This window comes from Eriocheir sinensis, unplaced genomic scaffold, assembly GCF_024679095.1.
Source record: "Eriocheir sinensis breed Jianghai 21 unplaced genomic scaffold, ASM2467909v1 Scaffold860, whole genome shotgun sequence".
Classification (NCBI taxonomy): Eukaryota; Metazoa; Arthropoda; class Malacostraca; order Decapoda; family Varunidae; genus Eriocheir; species Eriocheir sinensis.
Genome location: NW_026112231.1, coordinates 92,501 through 108,958, shown reverse-complemented (window position 1 = coordinate 108,958; position 16,458 = coordinate 92,501). Strand labels below are relative to the sequence as shown.

At 43.2% G+C, this 16,458-nt stretch overlaps 1 protein-coding gene and 1 non-coding gene across 4 annotated transcripts in view; one reads left to right on the top strand and one right to left on the bottom strand.

Annotated features, from left to right (window-relative positions):
• Nucleotides 1–12,733: 12,733 nt before the first annotated feature.
• LOC126994733 (serine protease inhibitor 88Ea-like) overlaps nucleotides 12,734–16,458 on the bottom strand; it is a 7,543-nt gene continuing 3,818 nt past the window's right edge. For all 3 annotated transcript variants that reach the window (XM_050854021.1, XM_050854022.1, XM_050854020.1), the window contains exons 2-4: nucleotides 15,393–15,869; nucleotides 13,403–13,541; nucleotides 12,734–13,051 (exon numbers count right to left, since the gene is read on the bottom strand). In XM_050854021.1, the coding sequence (XP_050709978.1) occupies nucleotides 12,749–13,051; nucleotides 13,403–13,541; nucleotides 15,393–15,869 (919 nt within the window). In that variant the 3' untranslated portion in view covers nucleotides 12,734–12,748. The remainder of the gene's footprint in view (nucleotides 13,052–13,402; nucleotides 13,542–15,392; nucleotides 15,870–16,458) is intronic.
• Trnav-uac (transfer RNA valine (anticodon UAC)) overlaps nucleotides 16,448–16,458 on the top strand; it is a 74-nt gene continuing 63 nt past the window's right edge. Inside the window, exon 1 of the tRNA in view lies at nucleotides 16,448–16,458. This exon is cut by the window's right edge and continues 63 nt beyond it. This is a non-coding gene — a tRNA (tRNA-Val).

Below are 16,458 nucleotides of genomic sequence, written 5' to 3'. Positions count from 1 at the left end.
CCTTATAAAACTACCCATGGAAATACTAACACAACCTCTACCAAAGCCTTATAAACTACCCATGGAGATATCACAACCCTACCAAAGCCTTAAAAAACTACCCATGAAATACTAACACAACCCCTACGAAAGCCTTATGAAACTACCCATGGAAATACTAACACAACCTCTACCAAAGCCTTATAAAACTACCCATGGAGATGCTAACACAACCTCTACCAAAGCCTTATAAAACTACCCATGAAATACTAACACAGCCCTTACGAAAGCCTTATGAAACTACCCATGGAAATACTAATACAACTTCAACCAAAGCCTTAAAAAACTACCCATGAAATACTAACAAAACCCCTACGAAAGCCTTATGAAACTACCCATGGAAATACTAACACGACTTCTACAAAACCTTATAAAACTACCCATGGAATTACTAACACAACATCTACAAAAGCATTATAAAACTACCATTGAAATACTAACACAACCTCTACCAAAGCCTTATAAAACTACCCATGGAAATACTAACACAACCTCTACCAAAGCCTTATAAAACTACCCATGGAAATACTAACACAACCTCTACGAAAGCCTTATAAAACTACCCATGGAAATACTAACATAACCTCTACCAAAGCCTTATAAAACTACCCATGGAAATACTAACACAACCTCTACGAAAGCCTTATAGAACTACCCATGGAAATACGAACACAACCTCTACCAACCTTATGAAACTACCATGGAAATAGTCACACAATCTCTACCAAAGCCTTATAAAACTACCCATGGAAATACTAACACAACCTCAACCAAAGCCTTATAAAACTACTCATGGAAATACTAACACAACCTCTACCAAAGCCTTATAAACTACCCATGGAAATACTAACACAACATCTACGAAAGCCTTATAAAACTACCCATGGAAATACTAACACAACCTCTACCAAAGTCTTATAAAACTACCCATGGAGATACTAACACAACCTCTACCAAAGTCTTATAAAACTAACCATGGAATACTAACACAACCTCTACCAAAGTCTTATAAACTGCCCAGGGAAATACCCACACAACCTCTACCATAGCTTTATAAAACTATCCATGGAAATACTAACACAACCTCAACCAAAGACTTATAAAACTACCCATGGAAATACTAACACAACCTCTAGCAAAGACATAAAACTACCCATGGAAATACTAACACAACCTCTACCATTGCCTTATAAAACAACCCATGCAGATACTAACACAACTTCATTCTAAGCCTTATAAAACTGCCCATGGAAATACTAACACAACCTCTACCAAAGCCTTATAAAACTACCCATGGAGATATCCACACAACTTCTACCAAAGCCTTATAAAATTACCCATGGAAATACTAACACAACCTCTACGAAAGCCTTATAAAACTACCCAAGGAGAAATCCACACAACCTCTACCAAAGCCTTATAAAACTACCCATGGAAATACTAACACAACCTCTACCAAAGCCTTATAAAACTACCCATGGAAATACTAACACAACCTCTACCAAAGCCTTATAAAACTACCCATGGAAATACTAACACAATCTCTACGAAAGCCTTATAAAACTACCCATGGAAATACTAACACAACCTCTACCAAAGCCTTATAAAACTACCCATGGAAATACTAACACAACATCTACCAAAGCCTTATAAAACTACCCATGGAAATACTAACACAACCTCTACCAAAGCCTTATATAACTATTCATGGAAATACTAACACAACCTCTACCAAAGCCTTATAAAACTACCCATGGAGATACTAACACAACCTCTACCAAAGCCTTATAAAACTACCCATGAAATACTAACACAACCCTTACGAAAGCCTTATGAAACTACCCATGGAATTACTAACACAACCTCTATCAAAGCCTTATGAAACTACCCATGGAAATACTAACACAACTTCAACCAAAGCCTTAAAAAACTACCCATGAAATACTAACACAACCCCTACGAAAGCCTTATGAAACTACCCATGGAGACACTAACACAACTTCAACCAAAGCCTTAAAAAACTACCCATGAAATACTAACACAACCCCTACGAAAGCCTTATGAAACTACCCATGGAAATACTCCCACAACTTCAACCAAAGCCTTACATCCAAAGCCTTATGAAACTACCCTTGTAGAAACTAACACAACCTCTACCAAAGCCTTATAAAACTACCCATGGAGATACCAACACAACCTATACAAAAACTTTATGAAACTACCCATGGAAATACTAACACACAACCTATACAAAAACTTTATTAAACTACCCATGGAGATATCCATACAACCTCTACCAAAGCCTTATAAAACTACCCATGGAAATACTAACACAACCTCTACGAAAGCCTTATAAAACTACCCATGGAATACTAACACAACCCCTACCAAAACCTTTTTAAAACTGCCCATGGAGATACTAACACAACCTCTACGAAAGCCTAATGAAACTACCCATGGAAATACTAACACAACCTCTACGAAAGCCCTATGAAACTACCTAAGGATATACCCACACAACCTCTACCAAAGCCTTATAAAACTAGCCATGGAAATACTAACACAACCTCTACGAAAGCCTTATAAAACTACCCATGGAAATACTAACACAACCTCTACCAAAGCCTTACCAAACGTGGGTGTGTAAACCACCCAAAGTAATCCAAGTTTTGTCCCATCGGCGTCTTGTTGCTTCTTGCGTGAGGATAGGCGACCTGCTGTAACTAAGGAATGGAGACGTGGCTTTTATGACACTCAATAACATTTATCTTGTAGCTTCAGGAAAATCTAATAAACGAGGGAACATGAGAGGGAGGGAGATAGAGCTAGAGAGATAGATAGATATACATAGGTGGATGGATAGATAGATAGAGTAGATGAGAGACAAAGAACCAGGTGATTTAATGACTGAATGAATGAGTGAGTGAGTGAGCGAGTGAGTGATTGAGTGCCTGATGCGGCGACTGACCGACTGATTAACTGACTGACTGAGTGCCTAAGACTGACAGACTGATTAACTGGTTGAAGGAGCGATTGATTGGCTGACGGACAGACAACGACGGACAGACACACACAATGACTGACAAGGAATGAATACAGAAAACTGAGTAATATTAAACGTTGAGAAGGGAACGAAGGAGAGAGAGATAGAGAGTTTGAGAGAGAGAGAGAGAGAGAGAGAGAGAGAGAGAGAGAGAGAGAGAGAGAGAGAGAGAGAGAGAGAGAGAGAGAGAGTATATATGGACAGGAGATTTTCTCTTAAACATATTGCATTGAAGGTGATCGCTAATTTAGCATGTTAGGGGAGGCGGTGGCTGAGTGGTTAGCGTGCCGGCGTATGAAGTAGACAGAGCGTGGGTGGTTTGCTGTTACCTGAAGGCGGTTGTAATATCAATTCGCCGGGGAGAGTTGAAAACTAATGAGACCTGCCTCCACCTTTTCTTGGTTGTCGGTCCTCTCCAATAATAAGCCACACTTGTTTTCATCCCATTCCCCCACAGTTACTTTAATGTTCGGTCTGTTTCTCATTTCGCATTTATCTAGCTTCACATTTATAGATAAAGACATATATTATTTCTTCTATTCCTCTGGTCACTAGACTTATAAACCTACCCATGGAAACACCCACACCACAACCCCTGCGAAGAGGCCTTGTCAAACCATCTATAGGCTCATAAAACTACCCATGGAAACACCCACACTACAAACCATACGAAGACTTGTTAAACTATCACTGGGCTCATAAAACTACCCATGGAAACACCCACACCTCAACTCATACGAAGCCTTGTCAAACCATCTATAGGCTCATAAAACTACCCATGGAAACACCCACACTACAACTCATACGAAGCCTTGTCAAACCATCTATAGGCTCATAAAACTACCCATGGAAACACCCACACTACAACTCATACGAAGCCTTGTCAAACCATCTATAGGCTCATAAAACTACCCATGGAAACACCCACACCACAACTCATACGAAGACTTGTTAAACTATCACTGGGTTCATAAAACTACCCATGGAAACACCCACACAACAACTCATACGAAGACTTGTTAAACTATCACTGGGTTCATAAAACTACCCATGGAAACACCCACACTACAACTCATACGAAGACTTGTTAAACTATCACTGGGCTCATAAAACTACCCATAGAAACACCCACACCTCAACTCATACGAAGCCTTGTCAAACCATCTATAGGCTCATAAAACTACCCATAGAAACACCCACACAACAACTCATACGAAGCCTTGTCAAACTATCTCTAGGTTCATATAACTACCCATGGAAACACCCACACAACAACTCATACGAAGCCTTGTCAAACTATCTCTAGGTTCATATAACTACCCATGGAAACACCCACACCAAAACACATACTAAGCCTTGTCAAAAAAAATTGTAAGATAAAGCCTATAGGCTCATAAAACTACCCATGGAAACACCCACACCACAACCCCTGCGAAGAGGCCTTGTCAAACCATCTATAGGCTCATAAAACTACCCATGGAAACACCCACACTAAAAACCATACGAAGACTTGTTAAACTATCACTGGGCTCATAAAACTACCCATGGAAACACCCACACCTCAACTCATACGAAGCCTTGTCAAACCATCTATAGGCTCATAAAACTACCCATAGAAACACCCACACCTCAACTCATACGAAGCCTTGTCAGACTATCTCTAGGTTCATATAACTACCCATGGAAACACCCACACCACAACTCATACGAAGCCTTGTCAAACTATCTCTAGGTTCATATAACTACCCATGGAAACACCCACACTACAACTCATACGAAGACTTGTTAAACTATCACTGGGCTCATAAAACTACCCATGGAAACACCCACACCACAACTCATACGAAGCCGTGTCAAACTATCTCTAGGTTCATATAACTACCCATGGAAACACCCACACCACAACTCATACGAAGCCGTGTCAAACTATCTCTAGGTTCATATAACTACCCATGGAAACACCCACACCACAACCCCTACAAAGCCTTGTCAAATGTTTGCTTCGGCGTCGATATGTTGAAGATAAATGAAAAACATCACTGCTAACATCTGTGCTGTTTATCTCTCACCTAACTCTACCAACTATGTAAAATTCTTTGACTATTTGAATTCTAAAGTGGAGCACATCTTGACCCACTCTCCCTTCGCTGAAATCTCCATCCTAGGAGATTTCAATGTTCACCACCAGCTTTGGCTTTCATCCTCTTTCACTGACCATCCTGGTGAACAAGCCTACAACTTTGCTATCCTCAACGACCTAGAGCAGTTGGTCCAGCACCCTACACGTATTCCTGACCGTCTTGGAGATCGGCCCAACATTCTAGACCTCTTCCTTACCTCAAACCCTTCTGCTTATTCTGTCAAACTGTTCTCCGTTGGGCTCCTCCGATCACAATCTTATTTCTGCATCCTGTCCTATCGCTCCTCTACACCCTCTGGACCCACCGAAGAGGCGATGCTTCTGGCATTTTGCTTCAGCTCGGTGGGACGACCTGAGGATGTACTTTTCCGATTTCCCGTGGAATGATTATTGCTTCCAGGATAGAGACTCTGTGTGTGCTCAGCGCATCACTGAGGTGATTGTCTCTGGAATGGAGGCATACATTCCTCGTTCTTTCTCTACTCCTCACGCTAAAAAGCCTTGGTTTAATCACGCTTGCTCTCGTGCTGTCAATGATAGAGAGTAGCTCACAAAAGATACCAGAGCCTTCAAACTAATGCTAATTATGAACTTTACATTTCTGCCCGAAATCGTGCCAAATCTATTCTCTGACTAACCAAAATTCTTTCATTAATAGAAAATGTCAAAACCTTGCTTTCTCTAACTCTTCCCGTTACTTCTGGCATCTAGCCAAAAACATCTCCTCAAACTTCACTTCTTCATCTTTCCCTCAACTCCTCAGTCCTGACGGCAACACTGCCGTCTCATCTATCTCTAAGGCTTAAATATTCTCTCAAACTTTTCTCAAAACACCACTATGGAAGATTCTGGGCATATTCCTCCTACTCATCCCCCCTCTGACACCTTTATGCCTGTTATAAAGATTCTTCAAAATGATGTTTTCTATGCCATCTCTGGCCTCAATCCTCAGAAGGCTTATGGACCTGATGTAGTGCCTCCTATTGTCCTTAAACACTGTGCCTCCGTGCTGTCACCCTGCCTGGTCAAACTCTTTCGCCTCTGCCTGTCAACATCTACCTTTCCTTCTTTCTGGAAGTATGCCTTCACACAGCCTGTACCTAAGAAGGGTGACCGCTACAATCCCTCAAACTACCGTCCTATTGCTTTACTTTCTTGTCTATCTAAAGCTTTTGAATCAATCCTTAACCGTAAGATTCAAAAGATTCAAAAGCCTTTCCACTTCTGACCTTCTATCTGATCGCCAGTATGGGTTCCGCAAGGGCGTTCTACTGGTGATCTCCTAGCCTTCTTAACTGACTCTTGGTCATCCTCTCTTAGCCGTTTCGGTGAAACTTTTGCTATTGCGCTGGACATATCAAAAGCTTTTGATAGGGTCTGGCACAAATCTTTGCTTTCTAAACTACCCTCCTACGGTTTCTATCCTTCTCTCTGTACCTTTATCTCCAGTTTCCTTTCTGACCGTTCTATTTCTGCCGTGGTAGACGGTCACTGTTCTTCCCCCAAATCTATTAACAGTGGTGTCCCACAGGGTTCTGTCCTATCTCCCACTCTTTTTCTGTTGTTCATTGATGATCTTCTTTCCAAAACGAACTGTCCTATCCATTCCTACGCCGATGATTCCACTCTGCATTATTCAACTTCTTTTAATAGAAGACCCACCCTTCAGGAACTTAACGACTCAAGGCTGGAGGCTGCAGAATGCTTAGCCTCAGACCTTACTATTATTTCCGATTGGGGCAAGAAGAACCTGGTGTCCTTCAACGCCTCAAAAACACAGTTTCTCCACCTATCCACTCGACACAATCTTCCAAACAACTATCCCCTATTCTTTGACAACACCCAGCTATCACCTTCCTCAACACTAAACATCCTCGGTCTATCCTTAACTCAAAATCTCAACTGGAAACTTCATATCTCATCTCTTACTAAATCAGCTTCCTCGAGGCTGGGCGTTCTGTACCGTCTCCGCCAGTTCTTCTCCCCTGCACAGTTGCTGTCCATATACAGGGGCCTTGTCCGCCCTCGAATGGAGTATGCATCTCATGTGTGGGGGGGCTCCACTCACACAGCTCTTCTGGACAGAGTGGAGGCAAAGGCTCTTCGTCTCATCAGCTCTCCTCCTCATACTGATAGTCTTCTACCTCTTAAATTCCGCCCCAATGTTGCCTCTCTTTCTATCTTCTATCGATATTTCCACGCTGACTGCTCTTCTGAACTTGCTAACTGCATGCCTCCCCCCCTCCCGCGGCCCCGCTGCACTCGACTTTCTACTCATGCTCATCCCTATACTGTCCAAACCCCTTATGCAAGAGTTAACCAGCATCTTCACTCTTTCATCCCTCACGCTGGTAAACTCTGGAACAATCTTCCTTCATCTGTATTTCCTCCTGCCTACGACTTGAACTCTTTCAAGAGGAGGGTATCAGGACACCTCTCCTCCCGAAACTGACTTATCTTTCGGCCACCTCTTTGGATTCTTTTTAGGAGCAGCGAGTAGCGGGCTTTTTTTTTTTATTAATGTTTACTTTTTTGTGCCCTTGAGCTGTCTCCTTTGCTGTAAAAAAAAATAAAAAAATAAATAAATAAAAGTATCTGGCTTCGAAACTCAATGAAAAAAAAATTGTAAGATAAAATTGCAAACTTACAGTACGCTGAGTTCGGGGGTTTGGTGTTCATCCTGTGAGACGTACCTGAAGAAGAAAGAGAAAAGCATGTTAGAGGTAATGGGATTGTCAGGTTAGGCAAGGCAAGAGGAGAATTAAAAAGCATGTTAGAGGTACTGGGATTGACAGGTGAGGCAAGGGAAGACAGGAGAATAAAAAGCATGTTAGTTTTTTATTTTTTTTTATTTATTTTTTTACAGCTATGAAGACAGTGCAAGAGCGTAATGAAAAAAAAAAAAAAAGGCCCACTACTTACTGCTCCAGAACAGAGGTTAAAGGAGTGTTCGAAATCAGAGGTCAATTTCGGGAGGAGAGGTGTCCTGATACCCTCCTCTTGAAAGAGTTCAAGTCATAGACAGGAGGAAATACAGATGAAGGAAGATTGTTCCAGAGTTTACCAGCGTGAGGGATGAAAGAGTGAAGATGCTGGTTAACTCTTGCATAAGGAGTTTGGACAGTATAGGGATGAGCATGAGTAGTAAGTCTTGTGCAGCGGGGCCGCGGGAGGGGGGGAGGCATGCAGTTAGCAAGTTCAGAAGAGCAGTCAGCGTGGAAATATCGATAGAAGATAGAAAGAGAGGCAGCATGGCGGCGGAATTTGAGAGGTAAAAGACAATCAGTATGAGGAGGAGAGCTGATGAGACGAAGAGCCTTTGATTCCACTCTGTCAAGGAGAGCTGTGTGAGTGGACCCCCTACACACATGAGATGCATACTCCATACGAGGGCGGACAAGGCCCCTGTAAATGGACAGCAACTGTGCGGGGGAGAAGAACTGGCGGAGACGGTACAGAACGCCCAGCCTCAAGGAAGCTGATTTAGTAAGAGATGAGATATGAAGTTTCTAGTTGAGATTTTGGGTTAAGGATAGACAGAGGATGTTTAGTGTTGAGGAAGGTGATAGATGGGTGTTGTCAAAGAATAGGGGATAGTTGTTTGGAAGATTGTGTCTAGTGGATAGGTGGAGAAACTGTGTTTTTGAGGCGTTGAAGGACACCAGGTTCCTTTTGCCCCAATCGGAAATAATAGTAAGGTCTGAGGCTAAGAGTTCTGCAGCCTCCAGCCTTGAGTCGTTAAGTTCCTGTAGGGTGGGTCTTCTAGCAGAGTGGAATCATCGGCGTAGGAATGGATAGGACAGTTCGTTTTGGAAAGAAGATCATCAATGAACAACAGAAAGAGAGTGGGAGATATGACAGAACCCTGTGGGACACCACTGTTAATAGGTTTAGGGGAAGAACAGTGACCGTCTACCACAGCAGAAATAGAACGGTCAGAAAGGAAACTGGAGATAAAGGTACAGAGAGAAGGATAGAAACCGTAGGAGGGTAGTTTGGAAAGCAAAGATTTGTGCCACACCCTATCAAAAGTTTTATACATAGGAATATACATAGGAAGAACAGACACCAGAAGACCTATCGGTCTATGGCGAGGGTGTCTGTTTACTACCGCTACTACTAGTAATCTACGTGTGGTAGGACAGGACAGAAAAGATGAAGGCTCCTCCCCACCCACCTCTCCCTCCGGCAACGTGCCGGCAGGAAATAGTTAGAAGAGAACACCATGTACCTTTAAGGAAGAAAGGGACATGGAAATTTTACAAGAAAGAGAGAAATAAGAGGAAATTACTACCCTTAACTTACACTACTGGTAACCTAAGCTGTGGGGGAAAATGACTTCATTACATAAGAACATAAGAACACAGAAACACAAGGAGAATGGAAGAGGACGAGTGGCCTACACAGGGCAGCCTCAGGATCCCCCCCTAATACTCACGATGGGTGAGGTGTAGATTCAGGGGCACAGGTGTGGCTTGATCCTCGTTTTACCGGCGGTACTAGGCACGGCACCAGTAACCTGTCACCTTACTGCACCCACACCTCACTCCACCTGTCATGCGGACATTAACTCTTGCTTTACTCTATTGTTAACTTACGCTACTTGCAATCTAGGCTGTGGGGGAGAATAATATGAATTTAGGTTGACGTCTTGCTGCAATCTGTCTGTAAACATACGAAGAACGGTCAGTATAATCTTATATCCCTGAAGTACTTATCCAATGACGACTTGAAGCTATTGATACTCTGTGCGCTAACTACTGACGGAGGGAGTCTATTCCAGTGATCGACGACTCTATTATTGAAAAAACTTTTGCGCACCAATGTGTTACATCGGTTTCCCTTTAACCTCATACTGTTGCTGCGTGTTATTGTGTTGGTGTCTTTCTGAAATAGACTATCTGGGTTAATATTGTCGAATCCATTAAGGATTTTGAACACTTCAATTAAGTCCCCTCTTATCCTTCGCTTTTTTAGGGAAAACATAAATTATCTAAACGCTTTAAACGCTCGTCATATGGCAAGTTTCGGAGCGCTGGAATTTGTTTGGTTGCTCGTCGCTGTATCCTTTCTAGCAAAACTTGATCTTTGATATAATTCGGTGACCAGAACTGAACGGCGTATTCTAGATGTGGTCTTACAAATGCTAAATATAATCTCTTCATAAGTTCGGGTGATTTATAATCAAAGTTTCTTGAGATTAGTCCTAACATCATATTGGCTTTTTTACTCGCTGCAGAACATTGATCACTCATTTTAAGAGTGTTACTGATAATGACACCAAGATCCTTTTCTTGTTTTACTTCGCTGAGCTCATGTCCTTGAATCTGATATTTAAAGTTAGGATTTTTTTCACCTATGTGCATTACTTTACATTTATCTACGTTAAAACTCATTTGCCATTTTTCGCTCCAGTCGGCAAGTCTTATTAAGTCTGATTGAATCTGCAACTTTCACTGTTCATTACCGTACCTCCTAATTTGGTGTCGTCGGCGAATTTGGCTACTGTTGATAGAATATCAGTTTCTAAGTCGTTCACGTAAATTATGAATAGTGTTGGCCCCAGGACCGATCCTTGGGGCACGCCACTGGTGACGGGTTGCCAATCCGATACTTCACCATTAAGAACTACACGCTGTTCTCTGTCGGTGAGCCAGTATGACCAGCCAGACATGACCACCGCAATAGCAAAGGTTTCACCGAAACGGCTAAAAGAGGTATTGGGACTGTCAGGTTAGGCAAGGCAAGACAGGATAATAAGACAGCATGTTAGAGGTATTGGGACTGTCAGGTTAGGCAAGGGATGAGGAGAATTAAAAAGCATGTTAGAGAGGTATTGGGACTGTCAGTTTAGGCAAGGGAAGACAGGATAATAGTATAGCATGTTAGAGGTATTGGGACTGTCAGGCTAGGCAAGGGAAGAGGATAATTAAAAAGCATGTTAGAGAGGTATTGGGACTGTCAGGCTAGGCAAGGGAAGAGGATAATTAAAAAGCATGTTAGAGAGGTATTGGGACTGTCAGGCTAGGCAAGGGAAGAGGATAATTAAAAAGCATGTTAGAGAGGTATTGCGACTGTCAGTTTAGGCAAGGGAAGAGGATAATTAAAAAGCATGTTAGAGAGGTATTGGGACTGTCAGTTTAGGGAAGGAAAGACAGGAGAATTAAAAAGCAAGTTAGAGAGGTAATGGGACTGCTAGGTTAGGGAAGGCTAGACAGGATAATAAGACAGCATGTTAGAGGTAATGGGGCTGTCAGGTTAGGCAAGGAAAGACAGGATGATAAAATAGCATGTTAGAGGTATTGGGATTGACAGGTTAGGCAAGAAAGACAGGAGAATAAAATAGCATGATAGAGGTGCTGGGATTGACAGGTTAGATAGGCAAGGCAGGAAAATAAAAAAGCATGTCAGAGGTATTGAGACTGTCAAGTGAGGCAAGGCAAGACAGGAGAATAAAAAAAAGCATGTTAGAGGTAATAGGATTGTCAGGGTAGGCAAGGCAAGACAGGATATTGAAATAGCATGTTAGAGGTATTGGGACTGTCAGGTTAGGCAAGGCAAGACAGGATATTGAAATAGCATGTTAGAGGTATTGGGACTGTCAGGTTAGGCAAGGCAAGACAGGATATTGAAATAGCATGTTAGAGGTATTGGGACTGTCAGGTTAGGCAAGGGAAGACAGAATATTGAAATAGCATGTTAGAGGTATTGGGACTGTCAGGTTAGGCAAGGGAAGACAGAATATTGAAATAGCATGTTAGAGGTATTGGGACTGTCAGGTTAGGCAAGGGAAGACAGGATATTGAAATAGCATGTTAGAGGTATTGGGACTGTCAGGTTAGGCAAGGGAAGACAGAATATTTAAACGCATGTTAGAGTGTTGGGACTTGGGGGTTAGGCAAGGGAAGACGGGATATTGAAATAGGCATGTAGGAGGTATTGGGATTGTCCAGGTGGAGCAAGGGAAGGAGGAGGGTTAAAAAAGCAAAGTTAGAAGGTAGGGTTGTCAGGTTAAGCAAGGCAAGACAGGAGAATAAAAAAAAACATGTTGAGGTATTGGGACTGTCAAGTTAGGTAAAAGGCAAGACAGGATATTGAAATAAGCATGGCCCCAAGTGTTGGGATTGTCAGGTTAGGCAAGGCCAAGACAGGAGAATTAAAAGCAACATTAGAGAGGTATTGGGGCTGTCCAGGTTAGGCAAGGCAAGACAGGACATTGAAATAGCATGTTAGAGAATATTGGGATTGTCCAGGTTAGGCAAGGCAGAGAGAATTAAAGCAAGTTAGAGAGGGTATTGGGACTGCCAATAGGCAAGGCAAGAGAAGAATAAAAGCATGTTATTAAGGGGATTGACATACAGGCAAGGCACAGGAGAATAAATTGACAGCCACCATACCTTCTCATCTTCATCTTCATCCTTCTCCACCTTCACCCTCTACTCCTTTTTCTTCACCATCTTCTTCACCTTCAACTCCTCTTCCTCCTCCTTACCGAAGCTAAAGTTCCCCTTATGTTCGTATGTTCCTTAATTTTGCTTATCTCCATCCTTCTCCTTCAACTTCTCTTCCTCTTCCTCCTCCTTACCGTATCTAAAGTTCCCCTTCTGCCGCATCATGTCCACGAAGGTGTAGTCCTCGAAGCTGGAGTAGAAGAGTCCCTTGGCGGTGGCAGACTTCTTGAACTGGTAGAGCCACACGCCCTTGAAGAACGCCGCATTGGCCAACACCATCCTCGCGCCGGCCACATGCGCGGGCGTCACCAGATCCTGAATCCTGCCCTTCGTGGTGTTGGATACGAAGGAATTGATCTCTGCTGCTGCGACGTCAGGCTGTCAGGAAGGAAGGGAGCCGGGTCAAGGGTGGATGCGGGTCTCTCTCTCTCTCTCTCTCTCTCTCTCTCACCTTCAGTGGTCCAGTGTAACACGATTGACTTCTTTAAAAACAAGCTCGACCGTCACTTCCTTGAGCTTAATATTAACTAGAGCTGAAATTCAACGTTTTGGAGCCATTTGATTATTGTAGAATCACTTAGGTTCAAGGACTGACCATCTAGTCTGGACCATGGGGTCTGTGTGGTCTGATTTTCTATGTAAATCTCTCTCTCTCTCTCTCTCTCTCTCTCTCTCTCTCTCTCTCTCTCTCTCTCTCTCTCTCTCTCTCTCTCTCTCTCTCTCTCTCACCTTTGTAAAGTCCACTGTTGCCAGCTCGGAGGTCAGGATCTGCTCTATGCAAGGCCGCAGTTGTACAGATTCGTCAAAGTAGGCTCGGTTGGCAACATTGAAGGTGTAGCTAGACTTGTTCGCTTGCCTCATAGCGTACCTACATGTGGGTTAGGAAGGAATCATTATCATTACTGTTATTATTATTATCATTTAACTGTCATTAAATTAAAGCTATCCCTTATAATTCTAGAACTCGTAATATCATAAGGCCTATTCTTAAACATTTCGTGGCCCAAGAACACGCATATTAGACAAGACTTTCACAGGAGTTTTGGGCATTTCCCGGGGTAGTTTTTGACCGTGGTGGTAGTGTGACCGTTCTTCTGTACCCTGAACCTAAAATACCATTCATCAGAACCCGATTGGTGTCCTTTTCGGCCATTGGAAATAGTTTATGTGAGGGCTGGAAGCGTCTGACAGTACCGCCCTTAACCCGGTAGCAGCGACGGACCTAATTTGCGGCTTTTTTTTTTTCCGTGTAGCAGCGACGGGCCAAATTTGTGCCATGATATAACCCCCAAAAAATAGATGATACATAAACTGATCACAGATGCTTTGATATATATTATGAAATGATTTGTGTGAGGGGTGATTTTTTCTCATTTTTCTCGCTCAGACGGACCATTAAGAAGCATGATCCCCACAGCTACCGGGTTAAACATTTCGGGGCTTCACACCCACATTTGATAAGGCTATTGGTTATGTTAGTATTTACATGGCTAGTTTAATGAGCCTAGTAATAGTTCGACAAATTTCAACGTTGCCAGATTGTCGTACTCAGCCTCTTATATTTACCAACTCCCGACCCAAAAACTGTCTCCTGGGCCCAAGTAACGAGATTCATTTACATTTATCGTTTAAATAGTTAATTCCTGATGTTTCTTGGCAATAGTTAGGCGTCAAAAACCCGTAAATACTATATGCTGAGTACGATAATCTGGCAACGGTGTCGGCAAGGCTTCTGCAGCGTGAACGTGAAGACACACTCATGACACCCCAGCCACGCCCCGTTGTGGCCTTTGGAAACGGCGTTGTGAGAGCCGAAAGCATCTGAGAGAATACGCGCTTGTGTGTTTTCGAGAGAATGTTTATCGGGTTTTCACGGGTGATTTTCCAGTTGAAGATTCAGAAGTAGGTTTAAACTATCACTTGATCACGAAACAACCCATGAACACCCCAGCGACTTCCACGAGAGGCTTTGCAAACAGGCGAACAGAGGCACCGAGACGTTTAACCCCTTGGATGCGGACTTCCTACAAGAAGACATCACCAAGCTACAGGGATGGAGCAAAAAGTGGCTGCTACAATTCAATGAAAAAAAATGTAAAGTTCTGCACCTTGGGGGGGGGGGGGGATATCCAGCATACCAATACCACATGGGAAACACTCCACTCCACCACAGAGGCAGAGAAAGACCTGGGGCTATATGCTATCAGGCTACCAGTGAAAGCCAAATCCGTGCCAGTCGCAGCGGAGGGATTAAGACGAGGGCCAGAATTTTATAACCTAAGGGTCCGTTGAAGCGGCTCCTGGTGGCGATGGCGTCATTCAAGCGTCGGGGTTCGTGCTGGATTTTTTAAACGTGGTATTTGTATTTGTTAATTTAAGTGACTATTTTGACTTTTAATTATCCTTTTTCGGGACGGAGTTAGCCAGAAGTGAGGCAGGTATTTCCACAGCTGATCAAGTTGACATAATTATCACAAACGCGGCGTAGAAAGTGTTATAAAAGACAGCAACCAGCCACCATCACCGCCATGACCACCATCACCGTCACCACTACAACCACCATCACCGTCACCACTACAACCACCATCACCACTACAACCACCATCACCGTCACCACCACCACCACTACCGTCACTCCTATAGCCACCACCACGGTCACCACTACCCTCACCACCACCACCAAACCTCACCCACAATCAACATCAACCGCAACACTTACAAGAATTCCAGCGCTCGCCAACTCTTGAGAGCGGTCACCTTATCCGTCACTCCAAGGGCCGCCGCTAGCTCCTCCTCAGTTTGCCCCTTGGAGCCGAAATACGCTAAGGAGAGAGCTGACCAGACGCTGTAGGGGGAGAAGAAGAAGTTCCTCTCTGTTGTGTTATACGGGTAGAGCTCTCGGAACAGGTCCAGCCCAAAATCAGTGATGGAGGAAAGGTTTGCACTAGATTCTGGGACGTTCAAGTCGTGCTCCGAGGCTCCTGGAATGCAATCATCCGCGCTGGTCTCGGTCGTCGGCTCCTTGGGCTGTGGTGGACCTTCCGCGGGGTGCTCCTCGTGCAACGCTTCTCCCTGTGTGAGTGCTGGTGCTACTGCGGCGCTTAGCAGAAGGAGTAACACAGCTGTCCATGATGTTCGGGTGTCCATTTTGCTATCTCTCTCTCTCTCTCTCTCTCTCGTTTGTTTATTCCTGTACCTGTAAAAGAAAAGAAAAATTAGAAAGTTGTTTAAAAGTTGTCCATTGCCAAGATCATAAACTTAAAACACTGTCACTAAATATGTCTCTCTCTCTCTCTCTCTCTCTTCCTTTTTCTTCTTTTCGTCTTGCAAATCAGCCCAAAATCAATGTTCAAGCAAGTCAGGCAACATTCCAAGCGCTGAGGTAGAGTGCGTCACCTCGGAACACTCGCCCCCTTTAACTAGCTTTCTGCTCAAAGGCGATAGTATGTTTGATTACGAGGTGAATTTAATCTCCTAGGAAAGAAACAGTAGTAGAAGTAGTAATAGTAGTAATATTATTATTATTAGCAGCAGTAGTAGTAGTAGTAGTAGTAGTAGTAACAGGATGAGTAGAAGTATCATTTTTTATAGTAGTAGCAGCAGCATCAGTAATAGTAGATATTGTTGTTATTGTTGCTGTAGAGTGTAGACAATAGGTGAAGAAAATCCAAAATTAAGCTTTCTAGATACAGCTGATAACTACAACGGTCAGCTTATCAGGGTAACAAAATTAAATAAATAAATAAACACACACACACACACACACACACACACGGCCCGGTAGC